Source organism: Empidonax traillii, unplaced genomic scaffold (genome assembly GCF_003031625.1).
Source record: "Empidonax traillii isolate 1590-97213 ecotype Southwest subspecies unplaced genomic scaffold, ASM303162v1 scaffold405:size801240, whole genome shotgun sequence".
NCBI lineage: Eukaryota > Metazoa > Chordata > Aves > Passeriformes > Tyrannidae > Empidonax > Empidonax traillii.
Window position 1 is genome coordinate 114,090 of NW_020955598.1, and position 27,266 is coordinate 141,355.

The window sequence follows — 27,266 nt, forward strand, 5'->3', positions numbered from 1 at the left end:
GATACCTCAGCCTTTCTGACTATTTCTGCTACTCCTCTATATGCTGGGGAGAGGGAATTAACAATTGTGAAGGATGACTTCACATTTAAAGAAATTTTGCCTTTGAAAAAAAAAACAAATGCCACCATTGTGTTTTACACACAGCTTTCGTTTTCACTGGCAGCCCCATTGTCTACCTTTGGACAGGAAATGTCCCAGACATGCTTGTGACATGGGAGCTCAGCAAGATCACACTTTGTCCAGGATGTCTCCCTCATTCCACTAAAAATCTAGATGGAGAGCTCAGCTCTCATCTCTGAGTTCTAGGGAGATTTAGGAGAAGGGTCAGAAATAGAGGTGAATCATTAATGAAGCATCATTAGCCATCAGTCCTCCTAAACTCTTGTCAGTACATTAACACCAGCTGCCCATTGTCCACTTTCCCCTTGCCATAATTAGGAACCCCAAATTCAAGGTCATTTGCCAGTTGGATTAGTCAGTTAGTGCAGCTGGAGCTCCTGAGATGCTGCAACAAGGACAGTAATTTATGTCCCTCTGTCCTGCACTGGGCCCATCAGCCTGGGGAGAAGCAGAGTCCAGTCACGAGGCAGAAATACACCATTTGATATTGCTGTTGCTGCTACACAATTTAGAGCTGCTGCTGCCAGAGCCTTAAATGTTCCCTAAGTGGTGACTGTCTTCTGCTAATGCAGATGCATTTCTTTTGTGAGTCAGCTTATTGCTGTTCTTGTTGGTCCGTGCTTGCTGTCCTTCCATTTTGGATGCAGACAAGGGCCCTGGGTCCAGCTCTTTCATTCTGTCAGTACCAGGACTGGAAAACTCCCCTGGATCAACTCCTGAATCAGACAGGATTGCCTTTGAACAGCAGTTACCTCCACCACTCTGCCTGGGAGATTGTACCATGCTCTAAGGCACTAAATGCCAGATTACCCCACAGTCAGGCTACACTTTACATCAGAAATACAGCAGACCACTTCATTTACTTTCCTATCCTTCATCACACAATACTTCTCTCTGTTTCCTGGCTCATCAAAACCATAGGAGAACATGCTATCATCAGACATAGACATACTTAAGACCTATTGGGACTTAAAGTCTAATTGTCCATACTCAGTGAATTCACCTCAAAGTGAGCCACCATCTCCTTGCAGGCTGCCTTTCATGCTTGGTTTCAGTCTCTTCCTTATCCCATGGGTGATGGTGGGTGGGACCACTCCAAAAAAAAGGTCTATCCAATCATGAGAGAGATCAAATATCTCCCATTCCTCAACAACAGCTGGTCTGTCTGTCCATGAACAGGCACAGGCAGCTGTGTGGTGGCACTGGGAAAGGTTTGTAAGTGGACTAGCAGGACAAACTCTGGGGTTCACAGAGAGCTGCCTTGGGGTTCAAATGAATCCCCTGGCTGGGAAGCTTTCAGCATCCAGAGCACTTGTCAGCACAGACAGTGCTGGATGTGGGTGTATTCAGACCAAGCTGATGTGGTCAGTGATTATATCTTTAGGTGAATGCTTTTGTTGCCTTTTGATGACTCAGGGTGTCTTTTATGAGGTAAAATTAATGCAAGTGCTTCTCTTTTTACAGTGGCCACACTGTCCGGGAAATGAAATGCCATAAGGGGAGCAAAGCTCATTAGTTTGGTGCCGTAAATGGTTCTCCAAGGTCTCAGAAACCCTGTGATTAACAGAAACATAGACAGAGGCAATTACCAACAAACATATCTATAAAACCCAGCTTTCCATATAGAAACATGCTCTGCAGTATCCCTCTATGGCTGTTCACAGGTGTGGTGACCTAGAGGTGAGGGATTTTTCATACTAATTGTGGCAAAAACCAAAACCTGAGGAAGGAGAACAGCCAGCTCAGGGTGAAAGCAAGGACTACAGAGCGCATAACACCGTTCCCAAGGTACCAGCTAAGGGATCCTGCAATTCACCCTCAGAATTACATCCTTTTTTGGAGAAAATGGAAGCAAATCCTGTCCTGGCATGTTTTCTTCGCACTGAAGTTCTCTCAGGCAGTTGGTCTTGGGTGGACTCCTTAGGACAGGGCAGAACAATTCTAATCTTATAAGAACTATCTCAAGTCTTGATCTTTCTATAGCTGGAAAAGAGGAAAGCTTGTCAGGTTTTCTATTGGCTTCCATGAGATCCAGCAGAAGGTAATGTTCAAGAGGAGGACGAGAGCAGGGGATGAGAGGAGGGGGTCAGCCATGGGCAGGCTGTGACATCATTGCAGGCCCATGGATTTGTAGGACACTGTGCACTTTTTACTCTATGTTTCTCTCTTTAACCTTCTGTATTTATTCAGAATAGCCCCGAACATGAAGAATGAGGTGTGTTTTGTAAAAACCAGAGCTTGTTCTCCTGTGTCTGTGGTAACCATGGCAAGAGACAGTTGTGTTGTTGCCACATGGGTAAATAGCGAAGGAGACAGATATGTTTGGGCAAAGTCGGGGAGAAATCCCAGAGTTCCAACTCTAACAAAAGTCACATCAAGCACAGGAGTTTATGGATAACCTGCCCTATAGGAATATCCCCCCCACAGATTCCTGATAGTCAAAAAGCAGCTTGAAGCATCTCCTCGATTCTGTGTTTAACAGGTATTGTCATGACTTGAGATGCTCCGTCTGTTCAAGCAACAGCACAGTAGGCTCTGAATGTGAGGCTGACATCCTGCAGTAATGAGTTTCCCAGGCTGATTACTTGTTGCATGATAAAAATAAGTTGCCAGCAGCTGACTCGGAGAGGCAATGGAAAAAAGAAAAAAAAAAAAAAGAAAAAAAAAAAAAAAAAAAAAAAAAAAAAAAAAAAAAAAAAAGAAAAAAAAAAAAAAGTAGTGCTTTTTGTTTTCTCAGAAAAGAGAGAGGGGGCAGGGAAGAATAAAGATTTACAAACCTGCCCTGAGACTAACCCAGGGGAGGAGAAAAGCATGGAAGTTTGTTAACTGGCCTGGTGGGGCAGGACATGGTCATGTGGGTTGCAACTGTGTAAGTTACATGTCCTCCAAAAGTCTTCCAAGGTGGGCCTTGGGGAGTTTGTGTTGTAACTGGTCCACAAAAGATTCTTACCTTTCATCTAACCCCTGCCTAAAGAACCATAGGCTTTAGTCGCTTACATCTGACCCCTGGATTAGCTGCTATGATGTCATCAGTGTTACAATTTTACACAAAATTAGGTGTGCAATTGTGTGTTAAATAGTGGTAGTTAGCTTGGATTGCCCAACTAATGAAGCAGGCAGCATTAATGTTGTCACATATGGACTGCTCCAGGGCACTGGCAATATAAGGGAGTCTGAAGTCACTCCAACTTAGTGGGAAGAGAGACATCCCTTTTTCTCCTCTGGCATCCCCTCAGTGGGACAGATCCCTCTCACCCACCTCTCACCCCAGCAGTGCTCCAGCAATTTGCTCTGGACATTACAAATCTGCCTCCCTGCCCAGGCAGTCTTGCCCAGGTGTCCCTGTAGGCTCAGACAGGTGGCAGAAGCTGATGATCATCTCTAACATGTGTCCAAGTTTTGCTTAATTAAGAACAGACTCTCTAATAGCATTCATCACCATCTTCTGATGGCTCTGGGACCACTCAGAGTGTGGCAGCACAACCAGCCAGGCTTTCCTGTCGTGCCGTTCGTGTGTGACTGGAGGGTGCAGTTGCAAGTATGTAATTTTATTTTGCAGCATTGAGGGACTCAACCTGGGACAGACTCAGTCCAGCATCTAATCTGGTCTCCAGGCCCTTGGGTAGTTGCTCTGAGCCCTCCTGTGTGTCTCTGTGCAGAAACACCAGCTGGGTGGTCACTGTGGTGCTGCCTTGGGTAATGTGGGTGCAAATCTTACCTACCAGAGTGAGGATTAGACACAAGATCTTACCACTGACATTTCTGACCAATATCACCGTGAAAATATTTAGTCATTGGCTATACTGGTTAGATCCTTAGCTACTTCACCTTCTAAACTATGCTATTTCAGAGAGCAAGTGCTTTATCTTGTTTATTCCCCAATACTTAACTACACTCGTAAGGAAAGAAGAGTCTTTTTGGCTCTCAGGCTGCAGTGATTACCACAGAGTCAGAGAATGGGCTGGGGGAGATTCTCCCCCTTTCTCCTCCCTTCTTTTGGACCATTTTCTGGTCCAATTTGCTGCTCACAAATGCAGTACAAAAGCTTTGTTAAATATTTCCACTTCTTATTTTAAGTAAATCCCAGTCCCAAGACAGCATTTCTGAGCATGGCAGCAGGATCCCAGCAGGGAAGAGGTGACAGGGCCACTATTTTGGCCCAGCCAGCTGCCCAACTGGGGTGTGAGTTTGGCGTGGGGCTGCACCAGGGATCCTGAGATGGGGCCCTGGGCTGATTCCAGTTGGAAAGCCCAGTCCCTTGGCACCCATCAGCCTGTCTGCATACAGATGGATTTTGGCTCCCATCCATGTCAGTCTTCCCCTGCAGCCACCTCTACAGTATTTAAGTATTCTCCTGGTTCTCCACTATGCAAATATTGAAATTAGCCCTTTGCATGATTATGTAGATAGTGACATTACAGACTTCTTCAGATCATGTGCCTTCTCTGCTGACAGCATCAACCATCAGGTTTATTTTTCAGTGAGTTAAAGAATGGCCCCCAGTGTATAAAAAACTTCAGCACTGAAGTATTTGATATCTGGAATATTTTTTTTTCCTTAAGCTTTTATCTGAATACATTAAAACCACAAAGTGCTATGCTGTGAAATAATGCAAAACACAGCCCTCACAGGAAGGGCCTAGTTCTCAGAAATGGAGATTTTAACTGAGCCTCACTAAAACCAGGAGGAGATTAGGAGAGGCTATGAGGGGAGCCACAGCCTCAAAAGCGAGTCCAATATGGCCTGAGACCCTGAGAGAGGGCAGTAGGTGTCACACCCTGCAGTGAAACAAAGATGCCCCTGGGCAGAGATCTAACTGGTCTGGCCAAATGGCCTCAGGATAGTAATTTCTCCATGGGAAAAGACATCTTTGTCACATCAGTCACATTTCCACAGAATGCTGCATTTACATCCCATATTTGTACCTCATTCAGACGCCTTCCCTGAGAGCCTCACCTTACTGAGAGCTGCAGAACAACCAAAACCCTGTAATGAGTGTGTATGTGCTTTAAAAATAGCCATTTTCTTCCCCAGAAATACTGCCATAAGAACACTGGATGCAGCTACTACCTTTTCTTAAACTCCTGATGATTTCTTGCCCACTGTGTGAATCCTTTGCAGTGTGGAGCACAGCTAAGCCCGATTAGCCAGCCTCACCTTTTAACAGTGGGGCTAATGGGATTTATTCTCCATTCTCACATGCTGATCTCTCATCCCCATTAGTTTACATCTCACCTTGAGTTAAAAAAAAACAGTCCATCTTCAGAGCACACTGGGCATGGCCACGGGGGATTTGGCACGCTGGGTGTTACGTGGTCTGCCACGTTGGATGGGCAGTGACAAAAATTATCCCTCTTCCCCCCAGGTCCTTCCATCGTCCCACTGCAGCGAGCAGAGCCAACACTGGGCAACCCTCTAAAATGTTTATTTGGACCAGTGGCCGGAGCTCTACATCTTACAGACATGATGAGAAAAGGTAAACGGCACCTGTGCTGATTGTCTCTTACGGGTTTGAATCTTCAGGAGTGCGGCCCGTGGCTCTTCCCCAGTGGTGGCACTGGAGAAGGAGGAGGGATGCAAAGGGTGTCCATCCTGTGCCTCACAACCCTGGCTGCTGCTCCACTGAGCAAGGGATCAGCCAGTGAGTGCCAGGATTAACTTGCCATGCCAGCATAGGGCGGAGGGGCAAGGCCATAGCCATGGCCAAAGTTTTCCCTGTTCTCACACATCAGCAGCACACCATGACCATCTCTGAGGGCAGCACACACACACACACTAATCCCCAGCCCTAGGTCTGCAGTCCCAGTTCCAAGCCCTGTGAAGCCTTCATGCTTTTTGCAGGTGTCCTTCCTGCTTCCAGCCATTGGCCACACCGCTCCTGCACCCTCTCCAGACAGCACACACACGCAGTGCCTCCTGCCCCCCAGCCAGATCATTGCCCCACATGGCTTTTACACACCTGGCTGATGCATCCAGCTGTCAGAGATGTTTTCTGGTTATGCAGACACATGCGAGACGATTGCACAGTAGCTGGAGGATGCTAAGCTGCTTGAAAGTGAACTGGTAGCTCATCAGCCCACTTAAGTGGTGTTGCTGGAGGGAACAGGCTGAAGGAGACAGCAATAAATGAGTTACTGATCTCCCAGAGGAGCAGGGAAATACACAAAAAAGAAGGAAAGGCAAGGAGAGGTTTGAAGTGCACAGACAAAGGCAGTGCTCCCCTGGGAATGAAAGAAGTTAAATATCATTGATGAAAGAACAATTGTCAGTAATGCTCAGACTCATCCTTCCAAAATCTCTCTCCTTTATAGTGGGATTTGCTGGACAGCTTGTCTTGTCACAAGGACACATTTGCCTTTCTTTTCTTTCCTTTGCCCCTTCCCTCCTCTCCTTCAGTTCCTCTTGCATTCACTATTACACACAATCCCAAAAAATCAGGCTCCAGTGAAACAAAAGCAGATATCAATGCATCTACAGTGCCAATTAGCAAAACACACTCTTCAGTTATTCTAATGAGACATTACTGCTGGCATCTGCTTGGGAAAATGAGCTCCTGAATTCAAGCAGCAGAGCTGCCCTCAGGACCCTGAGATTCTTTGGAGAATTGGTCCATTTGCTGAACTTTTCTGCAAAGGCTGCACAGTTTTCAGCTCTCTGGATCATCTGATCCCAAACAGATATTCTGAAGACCAAAAGGCCAGCTTGGAAGCAGGCTTCCACGAACTTCCAGTTGGAGCTGGTTATCTAATTGCCTCCTATATTTCTGCAAGTCTCTTCTTTAATTGAATTTTCCCCAGGCTAATGTTCTCCTGCATTAAAACACTGTCATGGTCCAAGGTTAGACACTTGGAGGAGATATCTGCCCACACTTTGGGCTGGCTGGAAGCCAAGTGCTCCTCATCAGCACTGCCTTTGACTCTCACCGTGCCTCGCAGTGGGGCTGATTAACCTGGGCTGAGGGCTGTGCTAAACAGGGTTCATTGGCATTTGGTCAGCCTAAACCCTTGGCAGAGCTCATCCCTGCCTGCCTGCAGAAACAGGGAGCAGGGAGCAGTATCTCTATGCCTACACATCAGCCGTGGTAGATTCAGGTGCCTTGTCAAGCCTCCGGGTGGGTTTATTTCCCAAGCGGTGCTGTAGAGCCATACAGAAGGAATTGTTTGGACCTTGGGAGCGATTAATGAAATGCAGGAGGGAAAGGGAGGAAAGGAAAATGGAAATAAGAGAGTGCTGATGGCAGCCTGAGGACTGCAGAGGAGAGGTGTGAACACAGAGCAAGTGTTGCCAGTGGGAGACACTCATCGCCCAGCGTCTGGCAGGGATTTCAACACGTGTAAGGTCACCAGCACCATCATTACATCAAACAGGTGGTGCCTTTGAGAGAAGTGACTTGCCTTAAATGACCCTTTCCTAGGAATTTTATTCTTTAAAATTCAGACAGGAAGGTTGTCATGTAGATGAGCAAACTTGTCACCTAACACATGCTGCAACCACAGACTTTTGAGGGATTGCACTTTAATAATAACTGTGCTGTAATGAGTCACTTGCTGTAGAGGAAAAATCACCTCCTCCTGGGTGGAAGGTATCTCTCTCAGGCATTTTTTTTGTTTTTCAGGATCAGCACCAAAATATCTGTATTTCATTGGTGTTTTAACCATCCACAGTTTCCCAGCTGCGAGGTTTTCCACAACACTGTAAGCTTGGGAAACCAAAGCACTGGTTTTTTGGTTCGGTTCAGTTTGGTCCAGCTTGGTGGGGAAGAGGGAAGGAATTGAGTGAACAAAATCTGTTAATATCAATAGGAACCCTTCTACAACCATCACCGAGACTTTTCTGAGACCTCCAGAGAGATTTCCTGTTGCCATAGGTCTTGTAACAAAAACTAATGCAGCTAAATATACCTGTAAAGAAAAACATAAGGAAATTGGCTTCTGAGCAGAAAAGTCCCTGAGCACTGGGAATTCTGCAGGTAAGATGCAGGGCAGGTTTTTTGACCACTGCATTCAAGGGTTTGTGATATCAGTAAGCACTTCACCCTGCAGTAATTTGAGTGAGATGTGCATAACAGCTGTGATATCAGAGAAGTGAATGTGACTTTAAAGTCATTCTGAATTATTTAGACAGGCAGGCACCTCCATCTGACAAGCACCATGACTGCATGGTGCTAGAGGAGGCAATGCCTCTCTCAGCATCTCACCGTGGTCCATTTGCAAGGGAAGGGGCTTGAAGGTAGGCAATCTGTGTTTATTTGGGGAAAAAAAAGAAAAAAAGAAGTAATTGCAGATGCCTGGTTATTGCTATTTTAGCTTTCCCATGAGGAAGCAACATCCTTTGAAGAGCTCCTATATCTACTTATTTTGGAGTGGGAGATCACGTAAAGATCTGCTGACCACACTGCAGAGGGATCCCTGCACTGCTGCTGTGCAGAGAGACACGGAGAGGGAATTCTCTGCTCTGTCCCCAGCAGGCACGGTCACAGCTGAGGTTTCCTCTCTGGCAGCTGAGCCTGGATAGAGCAGCCAGCCCATATCCTCTGAGCAACTTGGCAAAAGGAACGTGGAGATTTAGCAAGGGAGCACTTCATTCTGGAAACGATCAAGGGAGAAAAGACCTTTTGTCCTTGGAGGCATGCTTCCTATTAAATGTCTTTGCACAGGGTAGAGAATAGTGTTCTGCCACTTGGGACTTGTATAAAAGCAAGCAGCCCCCCTCAGTGTCACATGTGGGGAGTTGTCACAGGTAATCACAAATATTAGATGGAGTCACCTAGATGAGTAGTGTCTGGCATGCAGTGATCTGTACTTAAACACCCCACAGCAGTCAGCTAAACGTGGCTGTGCAGCTCTGGGATCCAAAATCAGCCAGCTGAGCACGGCATTCTTCCAGCTCACCGAGCAGAAGGAGGTCCCTGGGCTGTGCCAAAAGTTCACAGGTACACAAAATCCACACCCAGGCAGCAGCACACACACGTGTGCAGGCCCTGGCTCCAACAGAGGAAATGCTGAGGCTGCTCTGTTGGCGGCCAAATATTCTGCACAACTTACTGTGTTCTCCAAACCAGAGCTCTAATGGGCAAAAACTTGAAGTTTGGTAATAGTAGATGTTCATACAGAGAAAACTGGCATCTCCCCATGCAGGTACGTGTGTGTGGGGAGGTGGAGGGAGGGTTACTCGGCGTGTCTCCTGGGCTGTGGAACTGGTGTGTCACACACTGACACGTGCCACACCACCACACACCTCAGTGGGTGGTCACCAGGTTGATGCCTGGCAGGGATTCAGGAGATAAAGCTCCTCAGAGAGGTGCACCAGGCTACCACTTTGCTGTCGCCTGGGGCTTTGAACAACAAACATTTGCAAAAAAGCAACTGAACCAGGGCTCCGAGCCTGACCTCAGAGACAGAGCTTTCTTCTGCTTTATTTACTGTGGCAGGTGAGCATGAACGATCCACCTGGCAGGTGGTCCCCACACACTGTCCCCTTTGCCAGTCCCCTTTGCCAGATAGCTCATTTCTACCACATACCCTTCAGCCCATCCTTTTCTTACCTCTGATGGCATGTTTCTTGGCTCGAGGCCGCGTGGGAAGTATTTGCAAGCGTCCTCAATTAGCTATTTGTTTTTAAATTGTCCATTTGTATCCCTTTTATGTCCTAGCTGCTCCGATGGCACCAGTGAGCGATTGCACTGTGCCTGTTTTATGTCTACGCGCCGACATAAGTTATGCTGTGTGATGGGTTAATGTGCTGGAACTGCATGACAATCTCTGCCTTCCTGCCTGCTTCCACTTGGGAGCAATGCAAATCCTAATAGCAGCTCTCAGAGTTAAATACAGTTTGATAAATAATAATAGAAAAGTAACATTAGATTATTACTCTACATTACTTCTTTGAAGGCAATTCCATCTGCCAGCTCACAATATATATATATATTTTTCCCCCCCCGGAACACCAGAGAAAATTTTGACAGGCTGAATTACCGTTTCATTTCCAACTAGGAAAACATTGACAAGCTTTAAAGGATGGTTTTGAAGAGAAACCATGGGCATCTAAATATGTAGACTACTGGATGGAGAAACTTCAAGGGGTCTTAGGTACAGGAGACTATTGACTGCAGTACCATCGCAGCAAGATTTTTCCTATAAAACCCCACACCATATGTGCTTTTCCTGACTGTGACTCATCATCTAAATACAAATTCAATTCCAATCTCAGGGAGTCTATGATTAAACATATTTCTTGTTGTTGTTTCTACTGTGTTTATGTATGATTTTATATCTGTCTTAACTCTATTTCTTTGTCCTTAATAGTCGATGTAAGTTATCTGGCTGATCTGACTCAGTGTCCTTTTCCACGGTTGAATGAAACTTGGTGGTTTCAGCTTAAACGAGTGGTGGGTTTGCCAGAGCCCAAAGTGATGTTGATGTTGCTCACCTGCCATTTTGCAGACAGTAGAAGAGGAACTTCTTCCACGTGTACTACTGTGTCCATGTTATGGTGGTGCCAGGGCTCAGAGGTGTGCGGTTCACATGCTTCGGGTGCTGCCTGGATGATTCAAAAGAACCATAACAGAAAACACAGGAGATTTTGACCAGCCTCAGGTCTGTAAGTACATTTTAAACCCACAAAGTTTGAGTGTGTTTGAAATGTACTCAAATATTTCCTTCTTCACCATTGTGTCCTCATGACCCATTGAATCATCGAAGGCGTGGAGATAAAAGAAGGACTTATGATTAGAAAATGCAAAGGACTCTCTGCTGAAGGGGGAATGGTTTGTTGTATCTTCTTTTTTTTTTTTCTTTTTTTTTTTAAATCCCAGAACAAATAGCTCTGGTGGATAATTTTCTGTGAGGGTTTTCACTGTAATGAGTAAGTGGGTTTCCAGAAATAATATTATGAATACAGTAAATAAGCTCACAATCAAAAAAACCCACAGAAATCAGTTGCAAAATCCCCATAGTGTTTCATGACCTTTGAGTCACTCAGGGTGGAAAACTGCCCATACCAGTAGCCTGTAAGGAATCAAAAGAGAACGTGGTTCTTTCAGATAATGTTAGTGACAACTTTCCTTCAGGTTATTTCCTACATGTGGTAACATAAGACCTGTTGCCATATTCAGCTGAAGAAAAGACACCTCATACACCTGAACACCTTCCAGTGGCCTAAGAAGGCAATGACAGGTCAAATGCACCTATGGTATAATTCAACTGAGCCAAAGAGGTTGTACCAAAGGAGGATTTACTGAGCTGGCACAAGTATCTAACCTTTGTATTTGCTGTAAGAGGTTTTTACCTTTTCAGAAATGGCTGTAATTTATTTTGGAGATGCATAAGTTTCCACCAGGTCAGAGTGAATCCATTGAAAAAGGACACCTGAGGATCCTTAAGCCTTTCTCTCCCACGAGATGGGTATGGAGGTGGAACTGCCCACCCTGTAGAGGCTTCATTGATTAAATATGAACTTCACATAAGAATGTATTATTTTCAACCTCAGAAATATTTACCAAAAAATCAGGGATCACGACCTACTGGACAAAAGGAAAACAGTCACAGCCCTAAAAGCTGGAGAAGACCGGGCCATACTCCTCGGGCTGGCCATGATGGTGTGCTCTATCATGATGTACTTCCTCCTGGGGATCACCCTGCTGCGCTCCTACATGCAAAGGTAATTTCCTGATGCTCCCTGATCTCACACTCCCTGCTCCAGCTGACTTCACGTGGCTTATTCTTTTGACTCTTTTCATTAAAGTTTTATAATTTTTCCTTTGGCCAACATAGGCAGGCCTGGCTGCTCTCCCTTACCTTACCCCAGAATAAATTAGGCACAACCACAGCGAAAGCAATTCGAGTAATACCAGCATAAAGTGAGGGGAGAATTAGATTCCTGTTTGACAAAATCTTGATCCACAGGCTTTAGACTTGGCACAGCTTAGCACCAGTATAATATCCATATCAGCTGGTCAGCAGTATGCTGAACCCTGTAAGCTTCTCAGGGGTTGTTGCTGCAAAGCCCAAACTCAGGGCAAAAAAACCCAAAAATATTTCACAGCCTCGAGAAACAACACACTTTCAAATGAAGGATGTAGAATTAATTTGGGAAGGAATTCAAGCTCTTTGTAACATGTAGTTTTACATGTCGGTCATTACTTTCATCTTAACAAGTGAAATTCTCATGAAATGTAGTAATTTGCTGAAAGCGAAAGATCATCTTTCATCATTACTGCCCTGCACTTAAATTTTCTGAGGCTTTCTCTGGCTTCCTCCTCTGCCACCGAGCAGAGGGTTTGGCCTGTGATTCATTAGCAGCATTTGAAATCAGTTTTCAAGCACCAGTCCTATTTAAAACCCAGCCCAGACTGTAACAAGGCTGCCAGTGATGTTTTTTCTGCCCTGATTGGTGGAGTTAGGAGAATTGTTGGTAGGAATATCCTCAATTATACTGGTGCACCTGCAAGAGAATATTCCTTCTTGATCCTGCAATGATAAGAAATAAGTAGCGATGAGGATGAGCTGTACTAATTTGCAGCATCTTATTTATGCAATAAAGTTATTTGTCCATATTCAAGTCCAGACAAAATTTAGATTTTGAAAACTGAGATCAAGACCTGTTAAGTATCCAAGACCATTTGCTATTCCAAATTGCTCTCCCAGACCTTTCAGCAATATCAGGGTCAATTGCAGAGGCTGCTAAGGTCAAAATAACTCATGTGGAAAGAGATGATTTATATTACAAGCTATGTGAAAAAATTGCCAGAAGATATCAAAGCACCTACAGATTATCAAATATTCCATCTTCACAAGTCTGTGGTAGGTAGGTGTTACTTTATTACCCCCTTGCATGAATAAAACAGCAGCCAGAAAGGTGAAAGTGAGGAGAAGACAACCCAGGAGTCTTTGCTGTCACTTTTCCTCACACAGCCAGATGTCCTCAGGGGTTATTATCCTTTACAGCAATACCCCTCCAACAAATACTACCCAGGAGGGGAAAAAAAATCTTTCCACTTGATTTTCCCCCAGAAATCACAGCATAATTTAATATAAATGTAAAACAGAATACACAAGCAGAATTACTGCCAAAGAAAGCAACAGGATTAGTCAGACATTTTTGATATCTCTAACTGTGTAAAGCTTTTTGTAGGTTTGGTGAGGGGCAAGCAGACCCTCAGCCCTTCCGTGGTAGGGCAGGACAGCCACACTGGGGGTGATCTGAGGGGCTGAATAGGGTTAAAGGGGATGCTTGGATGAAACCTTCCTCAAGCCCATGAAGGGCTTTCTGCAGAGCCCTCAATGTGCCCTTTCCCCAAGCGAAATGCAGCAGCAGATTTTTAAATACATATCAGATACCCAAGTGACCATTTCTGGTGCACACCCAGCCTCCATCATTGCAGTTTTAACCTTTGGTAAATTGGAGATAAGCTGAAATTCCCCAGAATGATTACAACCATTGGCTTAGCTTACAGAAAGCAAGCTGCCACTTGAAAAAGCTTTCCCATAGATTGAGCTGCATGGGGTACCGATTGTGAGTTACTGTGTCTTCATGCATACCCTGCTAAAATTGTCCAGGTCACTTTAAATTGACCTGAACTTGGTGGTTAACTCTCAAGTCTTAGTCCAGGGTGTCTTGTCATGCAGCACTCTGTGCTCTGTGCCCTCCCCAGGGAAAGATGCTCAGTTTTCTTCTATCTCTCTGCTGATACCCTTTCAAATACACCTTTTCCAGAGTCATAGTTGCAGTTCCCTTTTCGTTTATACATAGACATAAGTAAATAGGGTAATTTTGTGCCCAAAACCTGAACTTTGGGTACTATAGGATAAAACACTGTGATGTGTGAAGCGAGAAAGCCCAGACTTTGCTCAGAGCACAGAGTGCCACAGGTACCCCCTCCTACAAGATGCCTCCAGTACATCCCCGATGAGAAGCCTGAGAAGTGTTTAGTGCTTATTGCCCATTCCTGCCATGCTCTAATGTCTCTTTTTTTTCCTACTTAGTGTCTGGACAGAAGAGACTCAGTGCTCGCTTCTCAATGCATCCATCACAGAAACCTTCAACTGCTCATTTAACTGCGGCCCAGACTGCTGGAAAATCTCTCAGTACCCCTGCCTCCAGGTGTACGTTAATCTCACCTCTTCTGGCCAGAAGCTTCTACTCTACCACACCGAGGAAACAATGAAAATTAATTCTGAGGTAGGAGCACAGAATAAAATTTCTTCCCTAAATGGGTTTCTGGAGGGCTGCTCACCTTGTTATACACGCTCCTCACTTTAGAGCAATATAAGGCTTCCAGCTTCTGCTTCACTGGGAAATTCAGAGCAGAGAAAGCAGAAATTGGTGCTCACATGCCTGGAGGGGGCAGTTTTCCACCTCCATCCCGCGTGGGGAGCACAGCTCTTGCCACACAGGGTGTGGTCCTCGAAGGCTGGAGCCTCCTTCATCCTTTGCAAGTGCTTTACAGGCGCAGGGTAGCACCAAGCACTTGTCACACTGATATCCTTGTGGAGCTGTGGACAAGTCACTTCCCACCTGGGGATGGCTCTGCAGGGCAGTGAACACCCCCAGCAATGTGCATGGAGCATCCACAGTGGTGAGAGTGGAAATGGCATCATTACTGCAGGGCCAGCCAAGGTGGCAAGGAGAGATGAGAGCCCTGTATCCAACAGCACACGTGTCCCCACCTCCATCTCTGGTGACAAACTCGGCACCCTCAACATCTCCACCAAGGTCAGCTGTGCCACTGCTGATGGTGCAAAGATCCTAAAAGTTTGCTGAGTGGGGACTGTTGAGATAAAAGCAGCAGCATAGAAACAAAAGGCCTGGCTTCGGGGTGTGAACAAGCTGAGGAGTCGGCCCATTTTATAGCACAACTTCCCTGGCTCCAGACATTGAACCAAAAAAAAATATTTTGAACCAATCTGGAGAAGAATTCACCTCTTTGCTTCAGCGAGTAAGAACTCCAGCTTAACTCCATCCAGGTGGGATGGAGACAGCTCCAGTCTGGAGGCTGTAATGAGGCAGCAGATGCACAGAAGGCTTCTCCCAGCCAGCCACAGCCACAGCTGTGTGGCTGACGCAGGGTTGTGCATCACAACCCTGAGAGAGGCCGCCTTCACAGGTGGCTCCTTGCTCCTTCCACAAAGCAAGGCAGAATTAGACCAAAAAATGTCCCGCTCCCCACCTTCCTTTCTTCGTATCTACAGCGCCTGGGTCCCCAGGACTGCAAGGTGCAGTGAGCTGGGACACAGTGGAATCATTAGACTTACAGGTGCCAGATTTGCATTAACTGCTCAGTTATCCAAGGTCACTGAACCCCAAACTATGGGCAAAGCACAGCCCGGAACAGCAGAGCCCTGGTTCAACCTGCTGACAACGTAACCTATTGTGCTTCTATTTATGGCAGTCATTCAGTAGACCAAATTACTTCTGCATATTAAGATGAAGTGATATTAAAATTAGTCAAAGCACGGCATGGTTGCACTAGGCTGCTTATTCTGCTGGATAATTAACTCCTGTGGCTGAGAGGTGGAGTCCTCTGGATGTGAAGTGTGAAATGGAGAAGAGTGCCCCTTTCTTCCCCTATTCTTAGGCATCAGTACAGAAAGAGGCACTCACTGCCCATGAAGCCTGAGGCAAGTTAGACCCCACTTTCTGCTGGGGCACAAGCAAAATCATGACACTCACACTGCAGGTTGATTAGGACAGATCAGATAAATATCTGTGCTCTGCTGATTCAAATAAATCAAGAGATTTGGCATAAATCTCCACATTCTGCTATTGATGATTTTTGCTTGCTGAAACGGACTTTGAGATTCTCCCAGATGCCATCTTCTCTTAATTTCATGTAGGCACAGTTAACACTTCTCCAGACCAAGGTTGTTTTACAGGTTAAGCTCTGCTCTCAGGAGGATTCCCAGGTTTTCCTGACATGCTGCTGGCTATGTGACCTGAATCCAAATGCAGTTTTGAGTGGAAGTTTGCAAAAATAAAATACCTGGCTTCTCGTGCCTGGCTGAGATCAGCAGAGTTTCCAAGTTCAGATCAGCACAGCCCATCTCAGCATCCTGGACAGGAGCTCCCTCTTCCCTGGCCAGAGAGCATCCCCATGCAGTGGGATGAGCAGTCCTGAGCAGCACTGGGTAGTGATGCCCCAGTTGGGCACTAGCTGTGTCTTTCCATCCACCTGCTCAGATCTGTGTTGCCCATCTTTCTCCTTGCTAAATAAAAAAAAAAATTAAAAAGCCATCCCTGGCTCACTGAGCTTTGACATTGCTGGAGATGTTGCAGAGCACAGCTCTTACCCTCTGAGGCCAATAACAGAGACATTCAAAAGGTCAGCACTCCCTCACCAACCTCTCTGCCTCCTGACTGAGCACCACCACACATACACAGCAGCAGCTGGAGCCTGCCTCTCTCCTCTCCCCACCAGCCAAGGTGGATGGAGCAAAATCCACTTTGATTTTAAATAACGATTTCTCCAGGAGACTTGCTGTCTAACCTGGCTGTCAACTCAGAAGGGGTAGGTGCAATTTATACTGAGATCTACAGCATGCTGCTGCCAGTCTCTGGTGGGAATCAGTGGGAAGTCTGTGGATTCCTGTCAAGCTGCTCAAGTCTTTCCAAGAAAAGCACATGAGACTGTTCATGGTTTTCCATTGCTCTTGCTGTGCATACTTCAGCCTTTAGGACAAGCCCAGCCCCTTGTCAATACTACAGACAAAATGGTTTAAATGCTTCCATGGCTACACTTTCCTTCCTCAGCTTCCAGAGGCTGTAACAGCCTCTGGTAAATGGGCCAGTGTCTCCTCGTGCCTGGACCGCAGAGCCAGGCTGTCCCCCGCGAGGAAGGGCTATGGTAGTTAAAGCAATTAGAGAGGCCTCATTTTGATCTCATATTATAACATTTTGATTCTTTTCGTGTCGTCGGAGCTGCTGCTGATTTATATCTGTGCTCCATAAGGGAGATAACAAGCAGGATTTAATCACCAGAATCAGCTGTAACTGCCTGAGACTCAGAAATGATGGGGGTTCTCAGGGTTTCTCACTGAAGGTTCAGGTATTTATAACCCAGGGAGGAGTTTGCCTGGTGCAGGGAGGGGGAGCAGAGGTGTTCAGCTCTGGATTCCAGTAGATTCATTTCTAGGCTGGGACTGGAGAGTTCTGATTGGAGTAATCAATATCAGGCCAATGCAGAAATGAAGCTCCTGCAACCCTTGCTCCAAACCTGTTTCACTTGCCAAAATACATGTAAATTGACATCCTGACCACTGTCTCACAAAGATGCGCTGTGCCACAGTGCCACAGCACATCCTGTCTAAGTTTCCATGCTCAGCAAGGACACCAGCCCCAACCTCAGATGTATGACAAGTGTCATGTATTTCACTGGCCAGCCTCAACTGGGAGCTTTTCTCGCAACAGCTTTTTCAGTGTAGCATCACTGATTTAAAGAAAACTGCCTCCAGCTCGCCTGGAGAAGTTGTGTGATCTTCATCCTTGGAGATATTCATAATCTGACGGGACAAGTCCCTGAGCAAATCTGCACTGAGCAGGGCATTGGACTGGATGTGTCCAGAGGTAGTTCAGACAGGATACCTATCCAATCCTTTATATTAAGAAAGTAGAGCTGTAAACTTAGTGAGTTCTGTTTGTCTGGTAGGTCCTACTTGTGCTGAGACTGCAGGTAACACAAGAACCACTTCTGCCACTTTGTATCACAGAACCCTCACTTGAGGTAGAGCCCCAGACATTGTTTACTTGCAGATTTCCAAGTGTTTGACAATGCAGAAGTGTAATAAATCAGCACAGATTCAGTAGTCTACATTCACAGGTGCAGCATAACAATTGTGGGTATAAAATTCCCTGCCAGGCGCTGGAGAAAAATACTGAAGATCAAAACAAAGAAAACATCAACACATCCCGTTATTGTGTCTTTCTATTTGTTTATCAATCACCCGTGAAACACAGCAGAACACCATCATGGCAGGGCCCTGGTGCTCTCAAAATTGTATTTTGGCAAAAGTGGCCAAGTCCTCATTTAATCACCTCCCTCAAGGGACTTCCGGAAACAAAAAGTAACAAGGAAACAAAGTAGCAACAAAGTAACAAGGAAAATAAAAAGACAAAACAAAACAACACAATAAAAAAAAATTTGAAGATGAAATACTGCCGTTATGACAGTGATAGCACATAATCTATTAAAAGAAAATGAGTTATGCTTCACTGAGAAATTCCCCCTACTTAGTAGATTATGATGTGTTGAAGAGTCATGGGCACTGGAAGAGGGCTTGTGGTTTTGGACATCTGAGGCAAAACTGGTCAGAGTACAAGAGAATATCCTGGAGGGAGCAGACATGCACCAGCAGGGAGATGGATGAGATATTGCTGCTCTGATATTTTCCATCGCTAATTTCTAGAGCTCTATGAAATATTCATAATGGCAGTGCAGCCACGCTCTGCCATTAATGCTCCAGTCTGCTAACGCCAGACAATCTTTCTGCTGTGCTTCAAATCATATTCTGTGCTAATAACTTGCCAATGAATCAATCAAATCCTGTTATGAGGTTAATCCTTTGATCATAATTAGGACTAGAGACTTGTCACAGTATGTGGCAAAAAAGTCACAGCAGAGTCATGAAAAAGAGTAAAGGGACATTTTATAAAGTATGTACATTATAACAATAATAATCAAAAGCCATGGGCACATTATTGTAATCAAAACACATTTTTTCCTTTGCAAAACTCACTTTTTCATTAAGTTATCTGGAGCTGCTTTATGTGCTCACCAGGATGAGCAGGTTTGGCAGTCCCACCCAGCATGGTGGGTCATCCTGTAACTATGAGGGAGCAGTGACTTGCCCCCCCCCGCCCTCCAAGCATGTTAAACAAAAAGACAAGTAGCAGATTTCCACCCTTCATGAAGCAGTTAATCAAAATCCTGTGCAGGTGTAGAAAACCATCATGTTTGAAGGGGCATAAGTGCATGAAACGGAGGAGTGAGTGGCCCTGGACTGCTCCCATGGAATATCTTCAATTCATGGACTCCATAGGGTAGCTTTTTTAATTAACTTGCCTTTAGCGTTCTCTGGAACTCTAGGTTGCAAATGTGCTAAGTAGAGCCACCCCCAATTTTTTTTTTCCTTTGTGACTGAGATTGAAATTCAAGGAGCATCTTCAGAGAGAAGGAACTGTTGGACTTACGCTGGAGTCAAGAGCGAAAACAACACAAAGAACCATCCTGGTACTCAGGCTGATCTTCAGCTAAAGGCTGTCTCTAGTAGAGGCATTAGTCCCATAGGAAAATTTGTATAAAGGTATCTCATCATCCCTCTCCTGTGTGAGTGAACTCCTGTGCCCACTATGATCACTTTGATCTGAGCCAAGTGAGATCTAAACTACCAGATTTGTATTTACAGAGAGTCAATTACCCATCTAACTGCGAGCATATGTGTGCCACTTAAGATGAAGAGGTACTTCATCAGTTCTATTTTTGTATGTGTAAATTAGCAATAATAATATATTCACCTATCTCACAAGGCACTGTGCAGATTAAAGCATTAATGTTTGAACAGCACTTGGAGGTTCTCCAATGGGAAATTCTGTAGATGCGCAAAATATTGAGTTTTGCTGTGATAAATTTATTATTAGCGTAATAGTATTCCACTCTTGTCATGAAAAGCATAATCATCTTCAGATTTTCCCGCTTGCCACCTGAAAACAGACACTGTGACTGATTTAGAAATGTGTTTCTCTCCCTGTGGTTTCTTCTCAGTGTTCCTACATCCCCAAGTGCGGGAAGAACTATGAGGAATCCATGTCTCTGGTGAATGTCGTGATGGAAAACTTCAGGAAGTACCAACGCTTCTCCTGCTTCTACGACCCTGAGGGCGTTCAGAAGAACGTGATATTAACCAAACTGTACAGCTCCAACGTGCTGTTCCACTCCCTGTTTTGGCCCACCTGCATGATGATCGGCGGGGTCGCCATTGTCGCGATGGTAAAGCTGACTCAGTACCTTTCCCTCCTCTGTGAGAGAATCCAAAGGATCAACAGATAGGAATGAAAACTTCCCTGAAATTTAACTACAGTGAAAATACTGTTTTCTCATTCTTCACCAAAGAACCTTAAGTTTGTAATGTGCAAGTCTGTTATAAGTTCCTTACGATATTCTTGTAAGTAGAGCAATAATGCAAAAGCTGTTCTATATGCAAACATGATGTTATTATTATGCAGACAACTGAAGAAGTTACTGTTTTGTGTTGACTGTCTATATGATCGTTTGATGCTGGGATTAGTCCTTCTTTCTTTTCTACAGCCAAAATAGGGCTCAGTGTGACCATTTGCCAAGCCTATTCAATTGACGTTTTCAGTGTAAAGAACTGTGGGGAAAATTCACCACTGGACAAAGGGCAGCCAACCACTTGTGCATCATTGAGGTCTCACATCTGGCTCGGTCCATTCAAAGGATTTATGGCTTTGGCTTTTTTATTAATGGCTGCAGGGGAGGGAGGAAAGCACTGATAAAGGGTTTTGGGGTATTTTTGTAGTAAGATGGTACAAAAAGGATGCATATTGAGGTCAGGATAAGTGTACAGTATTTTCAGCCTCAGTAGGACTTGGTGATGCTTTGTGTTTGCTCCCACAGTTCAGAAGTAAATTGTGCCCTATGGTGTTTAAGGTCTTTTGGAAAACACTTTGGAGTTTTGTTGTGTTTTGTTTAGTGCTATGATTTCCTTCTGTCTTATTAACATAATCTTTGTCACTTGCAGAAGCTGTAGCCAAAAAACAAAAACCACCTTGTTCCATTTTCTATTCTATTCTGAGCCCTATTGATGGAGGTGGGACCAGAACTCCTTATGTAAAGGTTTATTACTCATTTGTCTTGTATTTGCTACCATATCATTGTAAAGAAAAAATAACACAATCAGCTATTTTTTCATTTTTTACTTCCAACTATTTTAGATTTTTTTACTTGATATATATACAGATATATATATATATAAAAAGAAAAAGCTATATTATATCTAGTTGTGTATTGGAACTTGTTTATGGGGGTTTTTTCCTTTGTTTTTACCCACTGGAAAATGAACAGTACAAGTCATGTATTTATAACCTTCATCCTTGGATAAACATGGAGGAGCAGCACTGCAGGATCTTATCCAATATTCATGATGTTGTTTCAGTCAAAGGTCTCTGTTGCTATGACATAGGAATTGACAAAAATCTCATCCAATTCTATGGCTCTATTAACTGAATTGTTAGATAATCATCATAACACATCTGGAAGTCTCTCCTGACCTTAACTCAGTATGCAGTGCTAGCTGACATGAATTATGATTTACAAGGCCCAGGTGCAATGATTTATTGGAAAAACTGAGAGTCTGACTAAAATGTTGTCCTATCTGTCAAATATTTACCACAGTATACTTGCCAGTATAATTTCATGCAAGATTTCTGTGTAATTTATTTTTATTCCCCTATAGAAAGCATTCCCTCTTATGTTTTAAAGACAGTCTCAGTTTCTCACGTTGCACCCAGCCTGAAGGACAAATGCAAGGCAGATCCTGGGAGCACACTGTGAACTCACTATCCAGTAGCTCAAAGAAACCACAGGCAGGCCTACTCAAACTAAGAAACCAACATTTTTCCCCTCAAAAAGACTGCAAAACAAGTATTTTGCCTATTTCATCTCTCTCTATATAAGTACCTTTCTGCAACATGGCATTAAAAATTTCAGGATGTTATAAAACAAGTCATGCAAGTGTAACGTGAGCTGTAAAAAAAAAAAAAAAAAGAGTTCTCAGCAGTGAAAATGAACCTGCAATCTTGTAATCAGTAGTACAATTTTCCTTAGGTAATTAAATTCCATGGGGGCGGGGGTATGATGAAGGTTCCAAAAATATGTAATAAAAATATTAAATTAAATCTTCTAGATTTCAATATTTTCTGCTTTCAGGACTGGCTTGTTTCATCAAACTGTTATCTGTAGCTTGAATTACCAAGAAACGAGGAGTGCTGATGCACCAGGGAATTCATAAGTGTTCATTTGCAAAAATGAAGCTTTGATCGATATGTTGGGGATTGCAGAAACCCTTGTCGGTGGATCTGGGAGCCTCAGCATCAGAGGGACTGGAATCACAAGGTCTTTAATGGACTGACAAAAAAATTTATTCGACCCACCCATTCTCCAGCATCCCCAGGTGGATGGGGAGATGGAGATGGCAGATCCCAGCAGTGCCCCCACTGCTTTCTGCACACAGACGGGGCTGTCGGGAGTTTTGGTGGTACCACCAGTATGGGGACTCAGGAATTCATTGCCTGGTGCCCATGATATGAGAGGCTTCAGGCTGCAGATGCTCCTTATGGTTACAAAACCTTATCCTGCAGGTTCTGCCAAGAAGGGAGTGTCCAGGTGAGGCCCCTGGAGCCACACAGCCAAGGAGGCACCGTGACCCGTTTCTAGACAGCCTGTGTGGCTCCCAGGTTGCATCTACTGCCTGTGTAAAGTTGATTTTCTCCCAAGCAGAGAGGTTTGATCTGTGTTCAGTGTTGTCATCCTTGGTTTTCCCTGTCCATCTCCCCACCATCAGAGCTCAGCCACCGATGCCAAAGGAAGGACAGTGCTGCCGATCGCGATTCCCGAATCAGAAACGTGGCGTGCTGGATTTTCCACACCATCACCTACACGGATGTTGGCCATTTACACAGTGATTTACGTGCCTTGTGATAAAGCAGCCCTTTAGTTGTGTGTGTGTGACATTTTTGGTGCCTGTATTTGTGCTTCTTTGTTCTGTGACAGGGAAGCTGATTGTTCCTGACATTTACACATCAAACGCTGTTTTCAACACATCGCGCCATAAAACATTTCAGCAGAGCTCCTGTGGGTGAAACATCTTGACGCTGTTGCAGGCTATAATCATTTTGTTGACATTAAGGGAGAGATCTGTGGGATAGCAAAACAACTTGAGTAATTGGATGGAGTGAGGTAAAACAATAATTTTGAAGGGAATTATCCATCTGATCCCTGGCACAGTTAACCCCCTACTAGAGAGTCAGCACTGCAGACGTGATTTCTGACAACTCCTGCTGCCCCAAGGAGAGGTGGTGCTTCAGTGGGGATGCTAGTCTGTGCTATTTCTTTCTCTGCTCCATTTTAATATCATGTTTATCCCCTGCAAGAGGAATTGAGGTTCCTGTAGGCAGTTCAAAGGACAGAGATAGACATGGCAGTGAAAATCAGCAATTGGGCAAATCCACTCTGGTTCCAAGACTGGTTCTGACTCTTCCCAGCACAAGCATTTCACCTCTTGATGTCCCAGCTGGGACAGCAGGGAACAATCTGTGCTGGAAAACCCCAGAATGGAGAGGTGCAATATGAAAAAGATTGTGCAGTATTCACAGGCATCAGAAGCCTATGACAGGCACCCTTGAGGGATTTACAATATGCACAAGTAATCCAGGTACTAAATTCAGATGGCCTTTTAGTAGTTGTTATTTTCTTAATTAGATTATTTATGTCAGGCTTTATTCTAGAACATCTAAATCTGCAGCTGAAGTGTGAAAATCTCTGCTGCAATACTCCAAAACTTGGCATTTTGCATCAGATTTACTAAATGTCACAAGCTAGGACAAGAGAGAGTTTATTTTGATTTAGATTTCCTAATTGAAGAGACATCACTTCATCTCATGAAATGTACCCACAGTAGAAGTGCACTTATGTCCAGTGTGAATTTGGGGGAATAGAGAAAGGAGAGAGGGCTCAGGAAACACAAGGGCCCAAATATCTTGAGAAGACTCAAAGGCAGTGATTGCCACAGAAGAGTTCAATGAAAGAAGCTGCTGAGAACGAGCTGGCTGGTGTGAGCCTGGTCCAAGAGGATTCCTGCACTTGTTTGGCTACACAAGCTTTGACCTTACAGCACTACAACTGTACCAGTATAACCTCTAAAGAGGATGGCAATTTCAAGGTAATACCACCTTAAAAAAATGTTCAGCTAATTTCTCTTCTCATGCTGTCATGCCCTTATTAAATTAGCTGCAGCCATTCAAGGGGATTGAACCAATATCTTTGCAGCAACACAATTTTTCCGTGGACTCAGCATCTGAGCACAGTAGCATCAGTTCTCCATTAGCTGCTGTACTGCTCATCATCCATCAAAGATCAGGGAAAAAAACCCTCACTTTTCTGCTCCACTGAACACTTGTCACTTCCCAGCACTCGATTTCGCAGAAGAAAACCACGCACGGCTTGTGGTGCACCCAAACATCTCACAACTGGATACGAGCTTTGCCAAATTGGTTTTTGTTGTGCAGGAAAGAGTGAAAAGCAGGGGTAAACATCAGTTATTTTGTTTCAGTGTTTTGAAAACAAGATGCTTCCATTTTTCAGTGTGAATTGATGTTGCCTTTTGGAACCCAGAGGTGTGGGAGGGTTTTTTATTAGGTAAACTTGAAAAATAAATATAATAGTCCCTCTGATCTGAAACAAAACTATCAGCAATAGCTCAGTTCAGTGAAGATTTTGACTTTTTTTTTTTTAATGCGAGGTTGACCAGCAAGATGTTTCCTTTCTTTCATTTTCCTCTCCCATCAGTGAAGTGCAGATTCCACCACACAGACACAACCAGCAGCAGCCCCAGCCAGGGTGCAACCAGGCTAATCTGTGTGATCATCATCTCAGGGATCATCACTATAAGTAAAGCAAAGCACAGCCCCTACCTCAAAGAATAGAACAGCTAGTGAATTAGGAGTCCCCAGGAAGAAGGAAAGGAATATTTTCCTGTTATCATTGCCTGTGTGGGGCAGCAGCCACCAGACATCAGCTCCTCTCTGGTGCAGGGGCATCCCCACAGAAGATGCTGCTGCTTCATAGAGCTGCTCATGTGCACGTGCTCTGTGCACTTTAAACTAAGCCACCTTCATTTTGTATAAATAAATAAATAAAAATTGAGCAGTGAGTCCTTGTGATTCAATTATCTGAGCTGTTGTAATTTAGGGAGGACGCTGCAGGCAGAATCCCTGGGCAAGTGGATTCCATGCTCTGTTAGCCCCAGGAGCGCGGCCACCACAGCCCATCATGAGTTGGGTCTGTCCTATCTTGTGTTTTGGCAAGTCCCAGATAAGAACCAGGAGGGGTGGGCTCTGCCCTCACTGCTCAGCAAACCTGTGCTGCCTCTGGCCATGTGCCAGTCCCCCAACAAGCCACTTTTTGTGCCTAAACTGCAGCTGATGAATGTAAAACAAATCTCATCTCATACAAAGGACTTCTACATCCTTCAGATATGACTTGTAAAAAAAATTTCAGCAATGTTGACAGGTAAATTCACACCAGGACTTTTTAAATAAATCAAATTTCTCCAAACAGTGGAAAAAAATGTGTTAACATTGGCAGAGCCCTCCATACAGCCTGTCTACATTTTACAGTTCTCCACTTTCATAAAAGGAGCTGGTAAGTGAGTATTTATTTTTAACTGAACTGCATTTATTTAGGTGAGAATTTAGTGTGTTTCATTGCCTAGTGATTTTATTGTAATATAGAGGGTAAGAGATACTCATTCTAAACTGCCCTATAAACTCTATTGAAACAAGGCCATTTCCAGGAAGAGGATCAGCAAACGACTCATAAAACACACGAGCAGAGATGGGGAATCACCTTTCTCATCCAACACACAGAAAAGGTTTTTTAACTTTGAAAGCTCAAGAAAAGCAGGTGAGAGTTGGAAGCACCTCCAGAGGCAGTCAGGCAGATCAGATTTTGGGGAGCATATAAATTTAGGTTCATCCCCCCCAGTACAGGACAGCAGGATCAGCCACTGCTAAAGTTTGGAAAAAAAAAAAAAAAAAAAAAAAAGTAGGCTTTTTAAATTCAATTTTCAGCACCTTTCAGGAAAAAAGGTTAGAAAACTACTGAAACACACTTTTTGTCATTCAGTGTACTCAAAACTAGCTTCATTTTTAAAGATACCATTTCTAGTATACCATTTATTTCAAAATTTGGAAAAAAATACACGAACAAAATCTATACCTGGAGTGATATATCACTATCCCACCTAGCCTTTATATTGACTCAACTTTATTTTCTTTCAGGTTTTTCCATTTGCAGAATACTTTGGAGATTTTCGTTTTTCATCCCATATACAGGGTAGGAAAAACACAGCTAAAATATTGTGGAATTGAAAGCCTCCTTCCCACTCAACTCAGGCTAAAATCTTTGGGTCTCCTAGGGTAGATTGGCTAATATATCATATTGAAGGTGTCCCTGACCATGGCAGGGGGTGGAACTAGATGATCTGGAAGGTCCCTTGCAACACAAACCATTCTACCATGTGAAAATGCGTATGAGGAAGGTGGGAGGTTTCATCGTCTCTCCCTAAAGTCTCCAACCTGGCAATTCTTTTGCATAACTGCAGATACTATTCTGTATTCGATTATGAAGCACTTTTCAATACCCAGCTACCTGCACACTTAACTCCAGATCACAAGCAAAGGGTCTCTCCTACCAGAGGTTGCTCAAGAGCAACTCAAGACCCAAAATCAGTGGGGCAAAAAGGAGGAGCACCTAGAAACCCTTGCACAGGGAAGGCATTTATGGTTTCAATCACCATATAAGCTCTGTTATAGTCATCACAGATTAAGCAGGAAGAAAAGTCTGATGTCTAAGCGGCAGCACCTTAATCGCTCCCCTTACAAGCAAGAGTTCAAAGCCATTAATACAGCAAGACAGCTGAACAATGCCATGGGAGGCTGTGAACACTGCAGAGGCTGCAAAACCTGACACAGAGGGAGTCTGGGTGTAATTACTCACCATTTCTTCAGCACTACTTCACCATATGCTCAAAGACATTGGGAAAGTGAGTTTGTACCAGCAGAAACACGTTCCCCACCGCCGGGCGTTCTCTCTCCTCCCCAACACATGCTGGGTCCCAGCCCTGCACAGGAGTTGCTGGGTCTGAGCCTCCAAATATTAGAAATTATCCCCCACCTGACAGTGAAACAGGCCAGGAAATCTGTCACAGAGTAGGTTATTTCATAGCATGCAAACTGCCATGGGAAAGGGCCATCAGTCCAAGGTTTCTATTAAACAGCCACCAGGAAGGAGTGGGAAAGACAGACAGCAAACATGAGTAAATGAGATGTTCTGCTTTGCTCAGGAAAAGTGAGGATCC

At 44.4% G+C, this 27,266-nt stretch overlaps 1 protein-coding gene across 6 annotated transcripts in view; it reads left to right on the forward strand.

The window, feature by feature from the left end:
- Nucleotides 1-22,026, forward strand: part of LOC114062413 (calcium-activated potassium channel subunit beta-2) — a 98,368-nt gene extending 76,342 nt beyond the window's left edge. For 3 of the 6 annotated variants that reach the window (XM_027893778.1, XM_027893780.1, XM_027893779.1), the window contains exons 2-5: nucleotides 5,486-5,596; nucleotides 11,608-11,778; nucleotides 14,103-14,298; nucleotides 19,874-20,893. In XM_027893778.1, the coding sequence (XP_027749579.1) occupies nucleotides 5,541-5,596; nucleotides 11,608-11,778; nucleotides 14,103-14,298; nucleotides 19,874-20,158 (708 nt within the window). In that variant the 5' untranslated portion in view covers nucleotides 5,486-5,540 and the 3' untranslated portion in view covers nucleotides 20,159-20,893. Of the gene's footprint in view, nucleotides 1-5,485; nucleotides 5,597-10,562; nucleotides 10,716-11,607; nucleotides 11,779-14,102; nucleotides 14,299-19,873 lie in introns of those variants that run through there. The other 3 variants (XM_027893781.1, XM_027893777.1, XM_027893782.1) reach the window with 3 other exon arrangements.
- Nucleotides 22,027-27,266: the final 5,240 nt, after the last annotated feature.